At 39.3% G+C, this 19,012-nt stretch overlaps 2 protein-coding genes across 2 annotated transcripts in view; one reads left to right on the forward strand and one right to left on the reverse strand.

The window, feature by feature from the left end:
- Positions 1-17,574, forward strand: part of LOC127527343 (craniofacial development protein 2-like) — a 68,863-nt gene extending 51,289 nt beyond the window's left edge. The window contains exon 2 of the mRNA XM_051925761.1: positions 17,075-17,574. Coding sequence (XP_051781721.1) covers positions 17,075-17,425 — 351 coding nt within the window. The 3' untranslated portion in view covers positions 17,426-17,574. The remainder of the gene's footprint in view (positions 1-17,074) is intronic.
- The window catches only part of usp16 (ubiquitin specific peptidase 16), a 182,743-nt gene that overhangs the window by 144,487 nt on the left and 19,244 nt on the right, over positions 1-19,012 (reverse strand). The window contains exons 2-3 of the mRNA XM_028790464.2: positions 7,819-7,922; positions 3,994-4,172 (exon numbers count right to left, since the gene is read on the reverse strand). Coding sequence (XP_028646297.2) covers positions 3,994-4,172; positions 7,819-7,879 — 240 coding nt within the window. The 5' untranslated portion in view covers positions 7,880-7,922. The remainder of the gene's footprint in view (positions 1-3,993; positions 4,173-7,818; positions 7,923-19,012) is intronic.

Genomic DNA, 19,012 nt, shown 5'->3' on the forward strand with positions numbered 1-19,012 from the left:
AAAAGAAACATCTTGTGTAGCTGAGTGAAATAGATTTTTGATCATTTAAGAACAAAGGGAGGACTGATCTCTCTCATCAGCAGTGTTCCACAAAGTTATTAATACTTTTTATAGTTTGCAGCAAAACCTTCCTGTGAGCTGCCTGTGGAAAGAACACATAAAATTACTCCCAACCAGAATTTTGTATAAGCCGAAGCAGTTAAAGTCTTTGTGTACTTCATGATTGGTACAACTGAATAGTACAGATATTTGTATTGTGAATTTGATACTTAGAGGACAAGTGTCAATAGTACTAACTTAGTGACAAGACAAATAACTCATTGTTAATTTCTTCTAAAGGATACAAGGTACAGTGGAACCTTGGGTCACGACCGTAATTCGTTCCAAAACTCTGGTCGAAACCCGATTTGGTCATGACCCGAAGTAATTTCCCCCATAGCATTGTATGTAAATACAATTAATCCGTTCCAGACCGTATGAACTGTATGTAAATATATTTTTTTTAAAGATTTTTAAGCACAAATATAGTTAATTATACCATAGCATGCACCACGTAATAGTAAACTAAATGTAAAAACATTGAATAACACTGAGAAAACCTTGAACAACAGAGAAAACTAACATTGCAAGAGTTCGCGCTATAGCGCTATGAACCGCTCGCTAAAAACACTTTTTTTTAATGAGTTTTAAGCACAGGGAAAAAAAATGAACATTTGAAAAATCCGTAATTTAATAAACAACCAAGAAAAGTAACATTGCAACAATGCACACTACGAACCAATCGCTGTAAACAGAAGTGAAGTGGATGTTAAAATCCAATAGAAAAAAGTCTTCATTAAATACAACGAGGTTAAAACAATGCTTGAATCAGTCTCTTTAAAAACAAGCTCGGTGCATTCTTTAACTGCCTTCTCGGCCTTATGTTGCTAGCCCTCTCTCTCTCGCATGTGTGCGTGTCTCTCTCTAGCACACAGGTGTGTGTCTCTCTCTCGCGCTGTCTCTTGCTTACTCTCGCTGTCTCTCTCTCTCTCTCGCTCCACAGGGAATGCACAGGGAGTGACCGAACACGTGCGGAAATCGTCGGGCGCACAAACCAAAAGGGAGGGAAACTGGCTTGTTCGTATACCGAATGTGTGGTCGTGAACAGATGCAAAAGTTTGGCAAACTTTTTGGTCGTAACCCAATTTGTACGTGTTCAGAGACATTGTGAACCAAGGTTCCACTGTATGTGTGTTCCACGAAGTGTTGAAGAAAGACATCCAGGCTCACACCTTTAACTGCAGGTTAAACCACACAAGAACTCTATTGTATTATAGTGAGTAATGCTGCAGTTTGTGTGTGAAAATTGATATGCAATGAAGTGGTTGCTCTTAAAACATTGTGTTTGGTTGCCATAAAGGGATCAAGTAGTTCTTTTTCCCTTTAGGAGAGTTTTTGCTGTTTCTCAACTATCCAGGAGCAAAGGACAGTGCAAATATGTGTAGGGTCTTCTCAAATCTGAATCACTTGTATAAACTTAAGCTACGGGCAGCAAGTTAATAATTATTGAGCTTTGTATGTTCTGCTATCATCCAGATCTGCACCCAAGAAGGCTCCACCCGGGCCATCTCCTTTGGTGTGCATCATGGCGGCCCTCCTACTCATCTTGGCTTAGCCTTCACAGTCTCCAGTGCTGACGAAGGCCAGTTATGGGCCCAACACTACTATGCCACCCATTTTGAAGGCTGGTTGATTTGGCAGGTGAGTAGTTACACGCTCCTTAGGGGTTCCGACTTCCACGGCTACAGTTCTGCTGCCCGTAGCAACCAACAACCTTTCTGGAATCTGATGAGGGTCGGCATCAGCCATCTTAACCTGGTATTCAGTTCATCCTACAGCACCAGTTCTACTTACCAAAACTGACCCACTACACACATGGCATTCCATGCCAGCAAGCCATGCTTCTTACCCATTTAAAGTTTGAGAATAGGAGGGGGGTGACATAAGCGGTCCTGGAGAAGCTGGCAGAGCAGCAAATTAATAATTAACCAGTTTTGTGTCTGTTAAAAGTAAATAAGTGAGTGGGTTTGCCAGTAGAGAAGAAAGTAAAAGATTACTAGTTGCTAACTGGGCTAGAACTATTGCAAGCCTGTGAACACATATGCTAGAAGCAGGGCTAAAAGAGCACATTTTAAAAAGGTGACTTTTAGACAGTTATAGTATTTATAGTTGCACTGGGTTAAAAAAAGGAAGCGGTAAAGAGAGTTTCTTATAGAAACGGACAAGCTTAAGGGATAGTCTAGCAAGAAACAAAAAACACTGTTAGCAGGCAGCTTAAAGTAAGACAGCAGCAAAAAACAGTAAGCATTTAGTAGTGAAAGCAACTTGAACAGTCAATGCAGAAGCTTACAGAGGCCCATTATGTATTAAACATTTCCTTTAGTTTGGTAAATTCACAATTAAATAATATTTGACGTTAAAAGGGCTTAGTTGTCAGCCAAACAAATTTTATTTATGAAGCCAGTATGATGCAGTTCCTGTACGATACTGGACTTTTTGGAAGCTGGCTTCAGCGAAGTCTGGTTTCCAGAATCTTATATAAGACAGCTGATCAAGAACACGAGCTCAGTCACTGAACTCAAGGCAGGGGTGGCCAGCCTGCATTGCACTAAAGAATTGGCAGCTCTTGCCCAGATGTACTTTAGGGAAATAGCATTCACCCTCTAAGTGTCACGGGAGAAGACTCCAAATCATAGTGGTAACAATAGGTGGGTCATGGTCAGAAGTAAGCACAAGGGAAGAGGTGAACACTGTCCAGAGGAATCTTTTCTTCCCAATGAACCATAGACACATGGAATACATAATGTAGTGTGGAGTATAGCAGAGCTTTAAGGACCTTCAATTCTTGATTTGATGTTACTTTGGACAACCTACATGAAGAGCATGAATGAGTTTGTTGGGCTGAAATGACTTTTTTTGTCACGATTATTAAAATATTCTAATATTTCTATCTGGGTTTCATTTTGATCACAGTCTTAACGGGTTGTCAGTGGCAGTCTCCCATTCAAGTAATATAGCAAACATTCAATTGTTGTTTTTAAGCATAGCAGTTTTATAATACTGGCAAGACTACTCTAATACATGTGATTCAAAAATTATGTTGGGCTGCCAGATACTATTCCTATCTTACACACCCATCCATCTATCCATTTTCCAACCCGCTGAATCCGAACACAGGGTCACGGGGGTCTGCTGGAGCCAATCCCAGCCAACACAGGGCACAAGGCAGGAACCAATCCCGGGCAGGGTGCCAACCCACCGCAGGACACATACAATAACACCCACACACCAAGCACACACTAGGGCCAATTTAGAATCACCAACCCACCTAACCTGCATGTCTTTGGACTGTGGGAGGAAACCGGAGCGCCGGAGGAAACCCACGCAGACACGGGGAGAACATGCAAACTCCACGCAGGGAGGACCCGGGAAGTGAACCCAAGTCCCCAGGTCTCCCAACTGCGAGGCAGCAGTGCTACCCACTGCGCCACCGTGCCGCCCTATCTTACACACTCTGTACTGAATTATCAAAAAGCAGAAAAATGTCCATTGCTAATGCTACACTAAAAAAAGAGGGACAGAAAGGCAAGAGTAAAGTTCCTAATCATTCTTATTCCCACCTTTTCCTCTATAAAAGACACACTGGGCAGCAAAGAACAAAACTGTAACATCTAAGATCTATATCGTCTCTGCGAGTTGAAAAAGAAGAACTATACACACAAGCCTGTTGTATTCAGATGAACAGCTAGGATGACCCAAATGTTTTTTTTTTTTTCATATTTAAGACAGCATATGGATTTACCATGAAGTAACCTTGCAAGAAACAATCCAGAGTGATGCCTTCTAAGTCTTAAATGAAGGAGTCTTATTTTTTCAGAACAACAGTCTGTATCAAATATTGCATTTCAAAATGAAGTGTTAGTAACTATACACTCAAATAATGTAGATATTTACCCGATGACCACATCGGAGACAAATCCAAATTCCACTGCTTTCAGAGCATTCTTTTACATCTTCTGTATTTTTGTTCACACTTTCTTCACAATCCTGGCAAATGAGGAATTGGCCAACTTGTAGTTTCTTTTTAAGCAGATTCTGATCAGTAGACTTGTGGCAGTGTTTACAGGGAGAACCTGAAAAAGCAAATAAACTTAATTTATCTAAAATCATGTCACGGTCAACACCTAGGATGACTGTGATGATTTTTTTTAACAGATCCACTGTAATAACATAATGTAAGTGGAAAAAAGAAACATATTAGTAGCTTAATCCAGGCAGGAGTTCCCTAGAGACTTTCAAAATACAAAGAATATTTATGGATAGAGCAATCTGTTCAATTGTTGAGCCTAAGATACAATGTGGATTTCGTCCTGGCCATGGAACAGTACACCGATTCTTCTCCCTGACACGGTTGCTGGAGGGTGCATAAAGAATATGATGCCCCAATCTATATGTGTTTTTTTTTTTTTTTTTTAAATCATAGGACTGTGAACCTTGGCATGTGTTGTGGGAGGTGCTACAGGAATATGGGGTAACAGAGCTGATCATGAATACTACACTTGTTACCTATATGAATGCAGTGAGAGTTGTGAATACATACCGTCAAGTTGAATTCATTTATTGTAGATGTCAGGCTTTGTCAAAGTTGTGCCATGTCGCCAATCCTGTTTGTGTTTATCGTGGACAGGATATCAAGGCGCATCTGAGGATGTGATGATTTTGAGTTGAGGAGCTAGGGGTAACATTGTTGCTTTATGCAGATGATATCGTCCCCATCGCTACATTTATATGTGGCCTTCAGCACACACTGGAGCAATCTGCTGCTAGTGTTAAGTGGCTGGGATAAGGATCAACACTTCCATATATTATATATATTATATATATTATATATATATATATATATATATATATATATATATATATATATATATATATATATATATATATATATATATATATACATACATACACACACATACTAGCGACTGGGAGCCCGACTGATTTGGGCTACAAATTCTACGTTTGTGAAATCAATACCTTCTCTGCAAAGAATTTTTTGTTTTTTTAAGTCCCTGAAATGATTTTGTTCTAATATATAGATTTGAACAAATTTTGGTGTTTCACCCTCTCCGGGGTGCAAGGGTCCAGATTGATGGTATATTTGGCCATGCATTCTGTAACAATATGGACCATGGCGTGGAGGCAGGGATATTTGAGTGCCCATAAATGCACAGGCTAATGCACTGTTGTACTTTCTGATATTTTCCAAGAAGTGCTTGGAGTCTGGGTCTAAATATGTCAACAGGTTCTTAAAACTGTCAGGGTATCTGTAAGGGTTAATTCGAACTCGACCTTTATGGCAGCAATTGCATTCTCCACCTTGCTTGTTCTCACAGGTGAAGTTGAATGAGTTGCAATGTTTGCACAGGTTGTCAAATGCGCCAGAGTGGTGCTCTGGAACTTCGTCCTCATTAATATCTGTGTGATTGCACATGGCAATGCCGTGCCGCTGAGCATTTTCACACCGCAAGGTACGGGTTGCTCGATGTCTTTCAACCCATGCTGCATTTGCGGCTGCTCGAGCTTCTTCAGTCGCTTGTGCACGGCTGGCACGATTTCTTTCAGCGTTAGTAGCATTCTGTAGCGCACATTCTTCATCTGTCCTTTGTGTCCAATTTGCACAATTTTTTTCAGCGTTAGTAGCATTTGTAGCCGCACACTGCTCATCCGTTTGTTGTGCACATTGTGTACGTTTGGTCACATTAGCAAGTCTACGTTCCTCGTCAGTCATGCGACTTCGTTTCGTATGCATCCTTTCCGCTGCCGCTGCGTTGCAATTGTCACTCATTTTAGATCTTAGATCAGCTAAAATTTAAACAATGACGGTTATTAATACCCAGCCGTCATTACTCATGCTTCTAACTTGTATTGAGTAGAGGTATTGACGCGAACACCATACATACGGGGTATTGACGCGAACACCATACATACGGATACTATCAAATTTACATATAGTCCAAAGACATGCAGGTTAGGTGGATTGGCGATTCTAAATTGGCCCTAGTGTGTGCTTGGTGTGTGGGTGTGTTTGTGTGTGTCCTGCGGTGGGTTAGCACACTGCCCGGGATTGGTTCCTGCCTTGTGCCCTGTGTTGGCTGGGATTGGCTCCAGCAGACCCCCGTGACCCTGTGTTTGGATTCAATGGGTTGGAAAATGGATGGATGGATGGAATTTCTGTATGTGTGAGTCTTTGGGGTGATGGGCAAGAAAGATCTGTAAAACACTGAAATACTGTATAGCACATCTAGAGTAATATAGTGTTAAAATGTTAAAAAGAAAAGCAAACTTTCAGTTTCAAACAGTTAAATATCATTGAATCATTGAATAAGAATTTTGTTACACATATTCATATTATACTTAAATAGTAACATCTGGCATGATAGTTCCATTTAACATAAAGTGGTAAATGACTTGGCACCAAAACTCCTGTGCCAGTCCTTTACTGAGCCTATTTTTGACTAGCAAACACTGTAATCACAAAGTTTGAAATATAGGTAACACAGGTATATTATAGAGAGAGAGAGAGAGAGAGAGAGAGAGAGAGAGAGAGAGAGAGAGAGAGGGGTGGGGGGGTTAGGAGCACAACTGATACAGTGCATTGCCACACCCACTACAGAAACACCTTTTATTATGTATAGGACCCCCAAATGGAATGATATACAGCAACTACAAATATACAAACCTCCACCACCAATTCCAATTTAAATCAAGGCTGATTCCACTTAATATCTGTTAAGTTTGCTAGGTATACACATACTAGACAAATTAATTTTACTTTCTAGGTATATAGAAGATCAAATGTTTGAGTCTTTCCCAACTGCTTGCTTAAGTCAGTGTGAGACAGTAGCTGAGAATGTTTTGTGCAGCCAATTTGGTCTAAGCCAAATAGAAGTATCTTCCCTTTTCCTAATGAAAATGGGTCCTATAAGGGCTCTCATTCTCTGACAGATTAAAAGGTGTTCCTATATGCATAATTATTTATACATTAGTATAGATTTCTGCCCACACAGCATGCTTCTATATGTAAATCAAGATATATTTAGCCCAATCCCTACCTGCAACAATTATCAACATGAGGCATAATAAGCTGCACACTACAGTGACCCCTTTATTTGAATGGCTTTTTGTTTTTTCTTCATTTGCGTATAGTGGTTTTACTTGCATTATGAGTTTCATTTTGTTATAATTTTTACAAAAAAATAATCATAAATTAAACCTAACCTAACTGATTATATGATAGAGCTCACTTATTTCACTCCAAGCAAACCCTGATTAGGAGCTACGAGTATGAATCAGAAATTCAAACCTTGCACTGTGAAACAAATTAAACCCATGAACAAAGTTAAAATCCAAAAACAATAAAATTACACAAACTTGCTGTTAAAATAACAGTTCCAGATATGAAATATTTTCCATACCAGGAAAACAACTACACAATGAATATTGCTTGTACAGATAAATAATATAGAGGATACTTGATGCAAGCATTAAAAATGGTCTCTTAATTACAAACTCTTCAGTATTTCTTTTATAGTTATTACCATTTATGTATTTATTATTTAGTTTTCAACACAACACAGTAAAAACATTCTGAAATTATATTGCATACATACATATGTGTGTGTATATATTCCCTATGCAATAAAGGAGGACTTATCTTTCGCTCCCGTTTTAGGGATGAAGTTTACTGAAGGCTACTGTGGATACCTAATTATTTACCTGAAATAGCTGATGGCTGGTTCTTATCAGTGGGCTTTTCTTTAACTCTCTTTTTTCCCATTGTAGCTTATCACTACATCTAGATTATAGATGGATAAAAAAACCTGCAATATAAATAAATTATTAATATTACATAAGATTTTTGAATAATTAGCCAATATATTTAAAAACATCACATAGTAAACCACAGCAGTAAATATTTTGGCAAAATAGTCCATTCATTTTTTAAGCCTTTCTTCCGAAGTCGCTGGGTGCTGAAGTCTACAATGACATCATAAAGCAAAAGTCAGGAAACAATTCTGAGTGAGACCGTATTCCATCAAAAGGCATACTGTCATATAAACCCACATTTTGTCACACATTAATAGTTGATATTTGCTAATAAACCTTACTTGTAAGTCTGTGGTATGGGGTGTAAAATCTGGGTGCCCATGAAAATTAGATGCGCACATGGAGAGAAAGTGCAAATTCCATACAGAAAGTGCCTGGGCCTCGATCTAAACCTAGGTCTCTGGTGCGGTGAGGCATTATTAGAGGAGTATACGTAAGAACTTCAATTTCTAAGATACAATTCATTAATTGATTGCTGTTTGCATGGTAATTACCTTTTCAAACATTATATTAAAACAAAGGTCATCCTCAATTTATTCATGTGAACACTGGGTAATTAAGAGAAAAACCATCCATTAAAAGTTACTCTGATTCTGCTTTTTGTACACATAAATTCAAGCAATGACCAGACACCGGCAGAAGTTTTACTTTAGATAAGAAATAATAAATGTGTTTATTTTTTAAAGCTCTTATTTTCCATGTGTTCATCCTTTTCAAATTGGATTATTTTGAACACGATCATTTCCTATACAGTACTACAGTTTTTGAAATTTCTTTTAACATTTTAAGGGAATGGGAGTAAAAAAAACCAAATTAGGGACATTAGGTTATTTAATGGATTTGATTAAAATTCTGAAGAGTAATTAACTAATGACAAAATGAAAATTTAATGTGAATTGAAACTTGACACTGAAGCAAGAAAGTTTTATTCTTAAGTCACATTCTGTGATAAATAAATATGTCAAAAACTGATGTCTGAGACAGTAAAAGATTACCAACAAAAAAAACAACTTGATGCTTCAGACACCAATAATTCCTATGATATAGGTGTCAAAAACTAATACAACAATGTCAAAAGTCAGCAAATGAATAGCCATTTAAGCAGATTTCCATTGAATGTTCCATTGTTATGGCTACAAACCCAGGTTCTGCTGATACTCATTTCACTTTTCTTTTTGTCTACTTTCTGCTGTGTTTCGTTCAAATGATAAGCATTATATTTATTAATTAGTCTAACAGAGAGAGAAAGAGTCCCCATTCCCCACCACTAAACATAAAAAGTTTCCCTGTCCTAAAAAATAACAGAAAAAAAGATATGAAACAAGGGCATGCCTTTGAAAAAAACTGTTTAAAAATGTAGTTACGATAATAAACAGCAGCAAATAAGCAAGATGGCCTATCATGACATAGTACAGTGATCCCCCGCCTATTGTGGAAGTTACATTCCAGACACATCCGCGATATAGAAAGACAATATAAATAAACTTTTTTTATAGTTTAAGCCTTAAAATATGCTTTAAACACATGTAAACTTATTATAACACAGTTTGTAAACATATATGATATGTGGATGTCGGGCTAAGGGTATGAGTAACATAATAATAATAATAATAATAATAATAATAATAATAATAATAATAATAATAATAATGTAGTGCACCATCGATTCATTCAAGCCGTAATGGCGAGCCACATCCGTGTAACGCTTTCTTTCCCTTCTTAGAAGATGCAGGACGCTTGGGAGCCATCGTAGGGCTTAAAACAGAACGAAAAGTTCACAAAAAGTTTGCTCACAACAATCGGACCACAAGCAAGGTATGCGATACACAGAGAACTGAGATGCGTCGGGGACACACGCTTGCTGTTCTTGCGAGATTACACCACGTTAGCAGCAGCCAATCAGAGCCTAAGAGAATGAACATCCTGCTCTGATTGGTTGAGTCTCCTCTTTCAGCCAATAACGGGCCTAGTAAGAAATCAACTGGGTACTGTAACGTGAAACTCTGTCTACCGTAGTGACTGCTGAAAACCGTATGCTTTGTTATGAATTAGCTGCAAAGTACACTGCAGATAGGATGCACTTATTGAATTTTTACGCCATATAGTAGGGGCGCGATAGCTGAACTGTGATACAGTGGGGATCACTGTAATCCCCAACAAATTATCTGCATTTATACTACCATTATAATACAATAGGCTGGGATACTGCACAGCACGTCAGTGATCAGAGGTGCAGAATAACTCCAAAACCACATAAAATAAAGACGACTCCTTGGATGTATTGTAACAGATTTGTTCACAGGTCATTCTCCTCCTAGACTTGGGCAACCATTCTGGCACTTCCCAATCTACATATACAACAAGAGACCTATTACTATTTATTTACTGTTACTATTTAACAACTCTGTTCAGAAGGCATCATGCAAGGTGCACACAAATCAGTGTATCTTTGACACAGCAGACTATTTTCTGGATATAATCTATGCACAATTTAAATCATAAATCTTAAACCACTGAAACAAACATTTAACTCTCTCACCACCCACCACATGCCGGTAAAGTTAATAAGGACCTCTGGTTTATAAACTCCTAGTGCATACACTAGAAACTTAAAAAAAAAAACATTTGTAGCTCAGATAATCAGTGTACTTCAGTTCTAGGGCAATATATTACTTAACATCATAATCAGTCAGACTAACCAGATTCTACAATCAAGGTGAATGTGTACTGGCACAATGGTAACTATGCATTTATCAGAAGTTAAGAGGGGAGACGTCTGCAGGTGGACAATGCTACAAGAACTCACCTTATGCTTTGAGCGGAGTGGTGGCTCCGAGGCTAGGGATCTGCAATGGCAATCGGAAGGTTGCCGTTTCGAATCCCGTAAAATGCCAAAGGGGACTCTGTTCTGTTGGGCCCTTGAGCAAGGCCCTTAACCTGCAATTGCTAAGCACTTTGAGTAGTGAGAAAAAGCGCTATATAAATGCAAAGAATTATTATTAAAGAATTATTGTTATAAAACAGACTACAAAAATACCTAGACACATCGTTTTTCTCTAAAACAAATGTCCTAACCCAGAGAAAACTATTCAATGCCCAGAACTGCTGTGTTGCAACCAAGGCTATGAAAGAGCTGGAAGGAATTTTTGGGTTACTGAAGTCGAAGTTGGTAAAAAATGTACCAACTCCGACTAAATGTATCCTAATTTAAATTAGATTTTTCTTCTAGCATTTTGATAAAAATATAACCTCTGTTTTATTTTTGTGAGCTTTGTTTTTTGTTTAATGTTAAGAACAAGTCTGTTTCTCAACTGGGCATTCCCTTCTTTTTCTATCCTGGTTAGATCCAGTTTGCCTTCTTCTCTCAAGACAGTAATAAACACCTTTGTATGAAACCATCAGTTTCATGGCAATTTGTTATATGGAATAATAAAAAAAAAAACAACAATAGGCTGACATGTTTCCTAAAGAAAGTTCTTTAATTTTGGCCATTTTTGAACCCAGATCTGAAATTTATGTATGCTAATACCTTGTAAGACAAGTGAACAGAATAACAGGAATCAGTGGTGCTAATGCAGTTAGAAAGGTTTCTCTAATAACAAGTTAGCATTAACACATGACTAATTAAGAATAAGCTAACGGAGTTTACCATTAGGACACTGAAGCTTTTGCTGCAGAAAATGAGGTTGTCAATATACAAATAATAAATTAAAAATCTGACATTTCAAATTGTAATAGCCATTATACACACTAGCAATGCCTTGGCTATATTTTCAAATCAATTTAATGGTGTCTTGATAAAAAATTTATTAATTTCTAACAAAAACATGAAAATTTCTGGGTTACCCCAAATTTTTGACCAGTATGGTATACTGGCTGAAGTCAAAGGTTTTGCATACCAACACCACAACCCTGGTTGCAACATTTGTCAAAATCACTCTAAAACATATAATACTTTGTTTCCTAGCTTTTAAACTACACTGAGTCAACTGAACAGTTACTTATATGCAAAATAAGCACATCAACCACCGTTGTTTTTGCTAACAACTTTTCATATACACGGTAGTTTTAAGACTAGAACACATTTTGTCATTGTATCAGTATAAATATTGTAACATTCTCAAATTCTTTTAATTCCATTCAGGATCTTGGGGAATGAGAGCCTAATCGACAGCATTAGGCACAGAATGTTTAAATCTAATTATTTTTACTTAAAATGTCTCTGTATCTTTTACTTATATTTTAGTCAAAACTCAGTTAAATTCCTGAATTTTATATTCAGCTTTCTCTATGATATTAAAAAGGTTTTCTGTCGTGTCCACGTTATTCAGCCTTGACCACTCCCTTCCACACTGCTAGCCCTGTCATTACTCCTACTGGCATATCCTCTCTCCATAGCACCCTGTGACACTCTCTGGGCTAACCTGCCTTTCAACACAGTTGGTTAGAATTGCAAGGCAGAAAAGCAAATTATCTATTCAAGAATGTTGAATTTTACATAGCAATAGAAAAAGCGGCAAGAGCTGATAATAAACGTTGAAAAAAAGAAAACAAAAAAAGAAAAAAACAACTGCATATAATAGAAATCAAGAACAAAGAGAATTGTCCAATAAATGAAAAAGGGAAAAATATCTCAAATAATATGTAAACAGAAATGCAAAAAAGCAATCTTTATAGAATGCAAGTTAGAGGATAAAGTAATTCATAATATTGAATTGATGAGGCTTTAAATGTAATTTAATTTTTTATTTACTTTTTATTACATTCTTATTACGTTTTCCTTTTTTACCATGTTTTATTATTCATTGGTACTTAAAATAGACAGTTGTAGTGAAATACTCAAGTAACTGATTTTCTATCTGTAATAAATAAGGACCAAGCCTTCTTTCACCCGTGTCCCACATACTCTTCTATATATAAAATCACTTTAAATACAATCACTTTCTCTAACGAAGGAACACCCCAATAGCCTTTGAGTGGCTCAGCCGCGATATAGAGGGTGCCCTACACCGCCCCCGGGGCTATCGAGCGAAGCAAGCAGGCCCCCTAGTATTGCACTAATATAAATGTAGATCACGCCTAACATAACCTAAAAGCAGGTAGCCAAGGTGTACTTTTAAGGATTTCCAAAAATAGCAAACAAGTCAAAATTTTGCTTTCTAAATTCTCTAATAGAGAAATTTGATAGTTCCTTTTTAAATGGGACTATTTTACATTTATTAAACCAACAGATAAAAATAACTTCATTTTAGAATTTCATAAACATGCATGCTATGTTTCCAAATGATCCCCCCCCCACTTTAGAAAGAAAATATCTTTTTATAAAGTGAAACTCAGAAATTAACACACATGAAGCTCATAAAACATGAAGTTAACTAATTTTTAGAATTCATCTTGTTCAGAATGTCCACTAATAGTAAATTAATAAATATCAGTTGTTTGTGTGAAATTTATGTACAGTAATCCCTCCTCCATCGCGGGGGTTGCGTTCCAGAGCAACCCGCGAAATAAGAAAATCCGAAAAGTAGAAACCATATGTTTATATGGTTATTTTTATATTGTCATGCTTGGGTCACAGATTTGCGCAGAAACACAGGAGGTTGTAGAGAGACAGGAACGTTATTCAAACACTGCAAACAAACATTTTTCTCTTTTTCAAAAGTTTAAACTGTGCTCCATGACAAGACAGAGATGACAGTTCCGTCTCACAATTGAAAGAATGCAAACATATATTCATGTTCAAAAGAGTTTGCTTCAGGAGCAGATGTCAGAGAGATAAAGAAAAGCAAACAAATCAATACGCTGTTTGGCTTTTAAGTATGCGAACCACCACGGCACAAAGCTGTTGAAGGCGGCAGCTCACACCCCCTCCATCAGGAGCAGGGAGAGAGAGAGAGAGAGAGAGAGAGAGAGAGAGAGAGAGAGAGAGAGAGAGAGAGAGAGAGATAAAAACAAAGTCAAAAATCAATACATGCCCTTTGAGCTTTGAAGTATGCGAAGCACCGTGCAGCATGTCCTTCAGAATGCAGCTTGCACAGAAGGTAGCAACGTAAAGGTAATCTTTCAGCATTTTTAGACAAGCGTCCCTATCGTCTAGGTTTGCGAACAGCCCCCCTGCTCAATCCCCCTACGTCAGGATCAGAGAAACAGAGAGGGAGAAAAGTGTTGGGTAGCTTCTCAGCCATCTGCCAATAGCGTCCCTTGTATGAAATCAACTGGGCAAACCAACTGAGGAAGCATGTACCAGAAATTAAAAGATCCATTGTCCGCAGAAATCCGCGAACCAGCAAACAATCCGCGATATATATTTAAATATGCTTACATATAAAATCCGCGATGGAGTGAAGCCGCGAAAGGCGAAGCGCGATATAGCGAGGGATTACTGTATATGGAGGCTTCTCGACATTTTGCAGCATAACAAACACACAAAAAAAACAGTGTTTTTAAAGATACCATATGCAGGCAGACTTTGATCAAGTGAGTAAGAATTCAGAGTGGAGAAGGGTTATAACTATTATGATTAGTGTTTTGTAGGAAAAAGTGGCAAGGAGAACAGGCAATTCTTAAATTTTGTACTGTATCGAGTTGGATGCCATCAGTTCATTAACCATTTCAAACCAATTCTATTAACAAAACTACTTTCTACCTGTAATTTCAAAGAACAATAAAACACACAAAAGAAGATATGTTTTTGAGCAAATAGTATCTTCTTCTTCTTTCGGCTACTCTCATTAGGGGTAGCCACAGTGGATCATCTTCTTCCATATCTTTTTGTCCTCTGCTTCTTGTTCTGTTACACCCATCACCTGCATGTCCTCTCTCACCACAGCCATAAACCTTCTCTTAGGCATTCCTCTTTTTCTCTTGCCTGGCAGCTCTATCCTCAGCATCACTCCTCTGCACATGTTCAAACCAACGCAATCTCGCCTCTCTGACTTTGTCTCCCAATGGTCCAACTTGAGCTGACCCTCCAATGTCCATCCATCCATTTTCCAACCCGCTGAATCCGAACACAGGGTCACGGGGGTCTGCTGGAGCCAATCCCAGCCAACACAGGGCACAAGGCAGGGAACCAATCCCGGGCAGGGTGCCAACCCACCGCAGGACACACACAAACACACCCACACAGCAAGCACACACTAGGGCCAATTTAGAATCGCCAATCCACCTAACCTGCATGTCTTTGGACTGTGGGAGGAAACCGGAGCGCCTGGAGGAAACCCACGCAGACACGGGGAGAACATGCAAACTCCACGCAGGGAGGACCCGGGAAGTGAACCCGGGTCCCCAGATCTCCCAACTGCGAGGCAGCAGCGCTACCCACTGCGCCACCGTGCCGCCCCCCTCTAATGTACTCATTTCTAATCCTATCCATCCTTGTCACACCCAATGCAAATCTTAGCATCTTTAACTTTGCTACCTCCAGCTCTGTCTCCTACTTTCTGGTCAGTGCCACTGTCTCCAACCCATATAACATAGCTGGTCTCACGACCGTCCTGTAGACTTTCCCTTTCTCTCTTGCTGATATCCGTCTGTCTTGTCTGTTGCCAACTCTACTCCCTGAATCCTCACCATTCCACTGAGCTCCCTCTCATTTACACGCATGTATTCTGTCTTGTTCCTACAGACCTTTATTCCTCTCTTCTCTAGAGCATATCTCCACCTCTCCAGGGTCTCCTCAACCTGCTCCCTACTATCGCTACGGATCACAATGTCATCAGCAAACATAGTCCACGGAGACTCCTGTCTAATCTCGTCTGTCAACCTGTCCATCACCATTGCAAATAAGAAAGAGCTCTGAGCCGATCCCTGATGTAATCCCACCTCTACCTTGAATGCATCCGTCACACCTACCGCAGACCTCACCATAGTCACACTTTCCTCACACATATCCCGTACAACTCTTACATTTGAGCAAATAGAATATGATAAAATAATCAGAATATCAAATTACAACATGCAAAATAATGGCAGTATCTTTACTCCCAAAAATGAGTTTGAGTATTTATAAGGATTTTTTTATTGGAATTGTTTTGCTCATTTTTAGAAATGCACTTCTTTCCCGCTGATGAAGCCCAGAAATGGGTATCACAAAGTATCTCATGATTTTATCATTTGCAATTTATATATATTTAATGCAAAGTTGACTTAGTCACTCATCAACAAAAACACTATTTTCCGTCAAGTTAAAAATCTGAAATTTGGTAGGATGGTCCATCTGGGGCTACAGTTATCCATTAGCAAAGGATACTTCGATATATCAGTATTTAAGAGAACCAATCCTGAAAAATGAAAAATCTCAAAAAGGCTTTGACTGATTTAATAATAATTGTGATGTTAATGAAAAAGGAATATTAGCTAACACTTTTTTTGTCGGTAATAAAGTCACAGGGGATGCACAAACCAGTGTGTTTCTTCGTGCCGATCCCAAGCCTGGATAAATGGGGAGGTGTCGTCAGGAAGGGCATCCGGTGTAAAATTTTGCCAAATTAATATGCGTACAACCATACAAATTTCCATTCTGGATTGGTTGAGCCCCGAGTTAACAATGAATTCCACCTGTACTGTTAGCCAATAGGGTGCTGGCGGAAATTGGACTACTGTTGGCAGAAGAAGAAGAAGGAGAAGAAGAGGGGGGAGACGTGTCCGGAGGCAGGAGGAGAGGAGGACAGTAAAGAGAGTGGAACTGAGGGTAGGAACTTTGAATGTTGGCAGTATGACTGGTAAGGAGAGAGAGTTAGCAGATATGATGGAGAGAAGGAAGGTTGATATATTGTGCGTGCAAGAGACTAAATGGAAGGGGAGTAAGGCCAGGTGGATCGGAGGTGGATTCAAATTGTTCTATCATGGCGTGGATGGGAGGAGAAATGGGGTATGAGTTATTCTGAAGGAACAGTATGTCAAGAGTGTTTTGGAGGTGAAAAGTGTGTCAGGCAGAGTAATGAATATGAAGCTGGAAATTGGAGGTGTGATGATGAATGTTGTTACTGCATATGCACCACAAGTTGGGTGTGCAATGGGTGAGAAAGAAGATTTTTGGAGTGAGCTGGATGAAGTGATGAACAGTGTACCCAAGGGACAGAAAGTGGTGATTGCAGCGGATTTCAATGGGCATGTTGCTGAAGGGAACAGTGGAGACGTGGAGGTGATGGGTAGGTATGGTGTCAAGGAGAGGAATGAAGAAGGTCAGAGGATAGTGGATTTTGCCAAAAGGATGGACATGGCTGTGGTGAATATGTATTTTAAGAAGAGGGAGGAACATAGGGTGACGTACAAGAGCGGAGGAAGATGCACACAGGTAGATTGCATCCTATGCAGAAGAGTTGATCTGAAGGAGATTGAAGACTGCAAAGTGGTGACAGTGGAAAGTGTAGTTAAACAGCATAGGATGGTGGTCTGTAGGATGATGTTGGAGATCAAGAAGAGGAAGAGAGTGAGGGCAGAACCAAGGATCAAATGGTGGAAGATGAAAAAGGAAGACTGCAAGGTTGAGTAGAGGGAGGAGGTGAGACAGGCACTGGGTGGCAGTGAAGAGTTACCAGACAGCTGAGAAACTACAGCAGATGTAGTAAGGGTGACAGCAAGAAGGGTGCTTGGCGTGACATCTGGAAAGAGGAAGGAGGAAATACAGGAGAGTATACAGAGGAAGAGGATGGTAAAGAAGAAGTGGGATAGTCAGAGAGATGCAGAAAGTATACAACAGTACAAGGCGATAAGGCGCACGGTGAAGAAAGAGGTGGCGAAGGCTAAAGAAAAGGCGTATGATGAGTTGTATAAGAGTTTGGACACTAAGGAGGAAGAAAAGGACCTGGCTAGAGAGAGGGACCAAGCTGGGAAAGATGTGCAGCAGGTTAGGGTGATAAAGGATAAAGATGGAAACGTACTCACAAGTGAGGAGAGTGTGTTAAGCAGATGGAAAGAGTACTTTGAGAGGCTGATGAATGAAGAGAATGAAAGAGAGAAGAGGTTGGATGATGTGGAGAGAGTGAATCAGGAAGTGCAACAGATTAATAATAATAATAATAATAAATTTTATTTATATTGCACTTTATATTTTAGCAATCCCAAAGTGCTACAGAGTAAAAATAGAATAATAAAATAAAAAAAAAACAGAAGAGTCTATAAAATACTTTAACAAAATGACTTTCTAAAAAGATGAGTTTTTAGGTTTCGCTTAAAGGCCTCAGTCGACTGTGGGGCTCTCAGGTAATCAGGGAGGGCATTCCACAGCCTCGGCGCCACCGATGAAAACGCCCTGTCACCCATGCTGCTGAGCTTAGTTCTGGGGACTTGAAGAGTGTTAGTGTGTACAGAGCGGAGGGAACGTAAGGAGTTATGAGGGGTAAGGAGTTCCTGTAGATAAAGAGGGGCATGTCCATAAATGCACTGATGGGTAAGAAGGGAGACCTTGTACTCTATTCTGAATGAAACAGGGAGCCAGTGAAGGGTTTTCAGGATTGGGGTGATGTGATCATACTTTCGCACCCTCATCAGGATCCTGGCAGCGCTGTTCTGAATATACTGGAGTCTCTGGATACTCTTGCCAGGAATCCCAATGAGGAGTGCATTACAGTAATCCAGCCTGGAAGAGACAAAGGCATGGACGAGTTTCTCTGCATCTGCCAGGGTGAGTAATGGGCGGAGTTTGGCGATGTTCTTGAGATGGAAAAAAGATGACTTACAGAGATATTTGATGTGGGTGTCAAAAGTAAGTTGGGAGTCCATTCTAACACCCAAATTAGTAACAGATGTGGAAAGAGGAATATTTTGGCCAGAGAAAGTAATACTGGTGATGGTAGAAGAGCAAAGATGATGTGATGTACCAACTAAGATGGCTTCTGTTTTGGATCTGTTCAACTAAAGAAAACTGAGCCTCATCCATGCCTCTATCTCCTCCAGGCAGGTAGACAATGTAGATGTTGGCAGAGGAACAGTAGAGGAGGTGGGAGTAGTCCTGAGGTAAAGCTGGGTGTCATCGGCATAGCAATGGAACGATAAACCATGTCTGCCAATGACAGTTCCAAGGGGGAGCATGTAGATAGTAAAAAGGATAGGGCCCAGCACAGAGCCCTGTGGAACACCA

The sequence above is a fragment of the Erpetoichthys calabaricus genome, chromosome 4, assembly GCF_900747795.2.
Source record: "Erpetoichthys calabaricus chromosome 4, fErpCal1.3, whole genome shotgun sequence".
Classification (NCBI taxonomy): domain Eukaryota; kingdom Metazoa; phylum Chordata; class Cladistia; order Polypteriformes; family Polypteridae; genus Erpetoichthys; species Erpetoichthys calabaricus.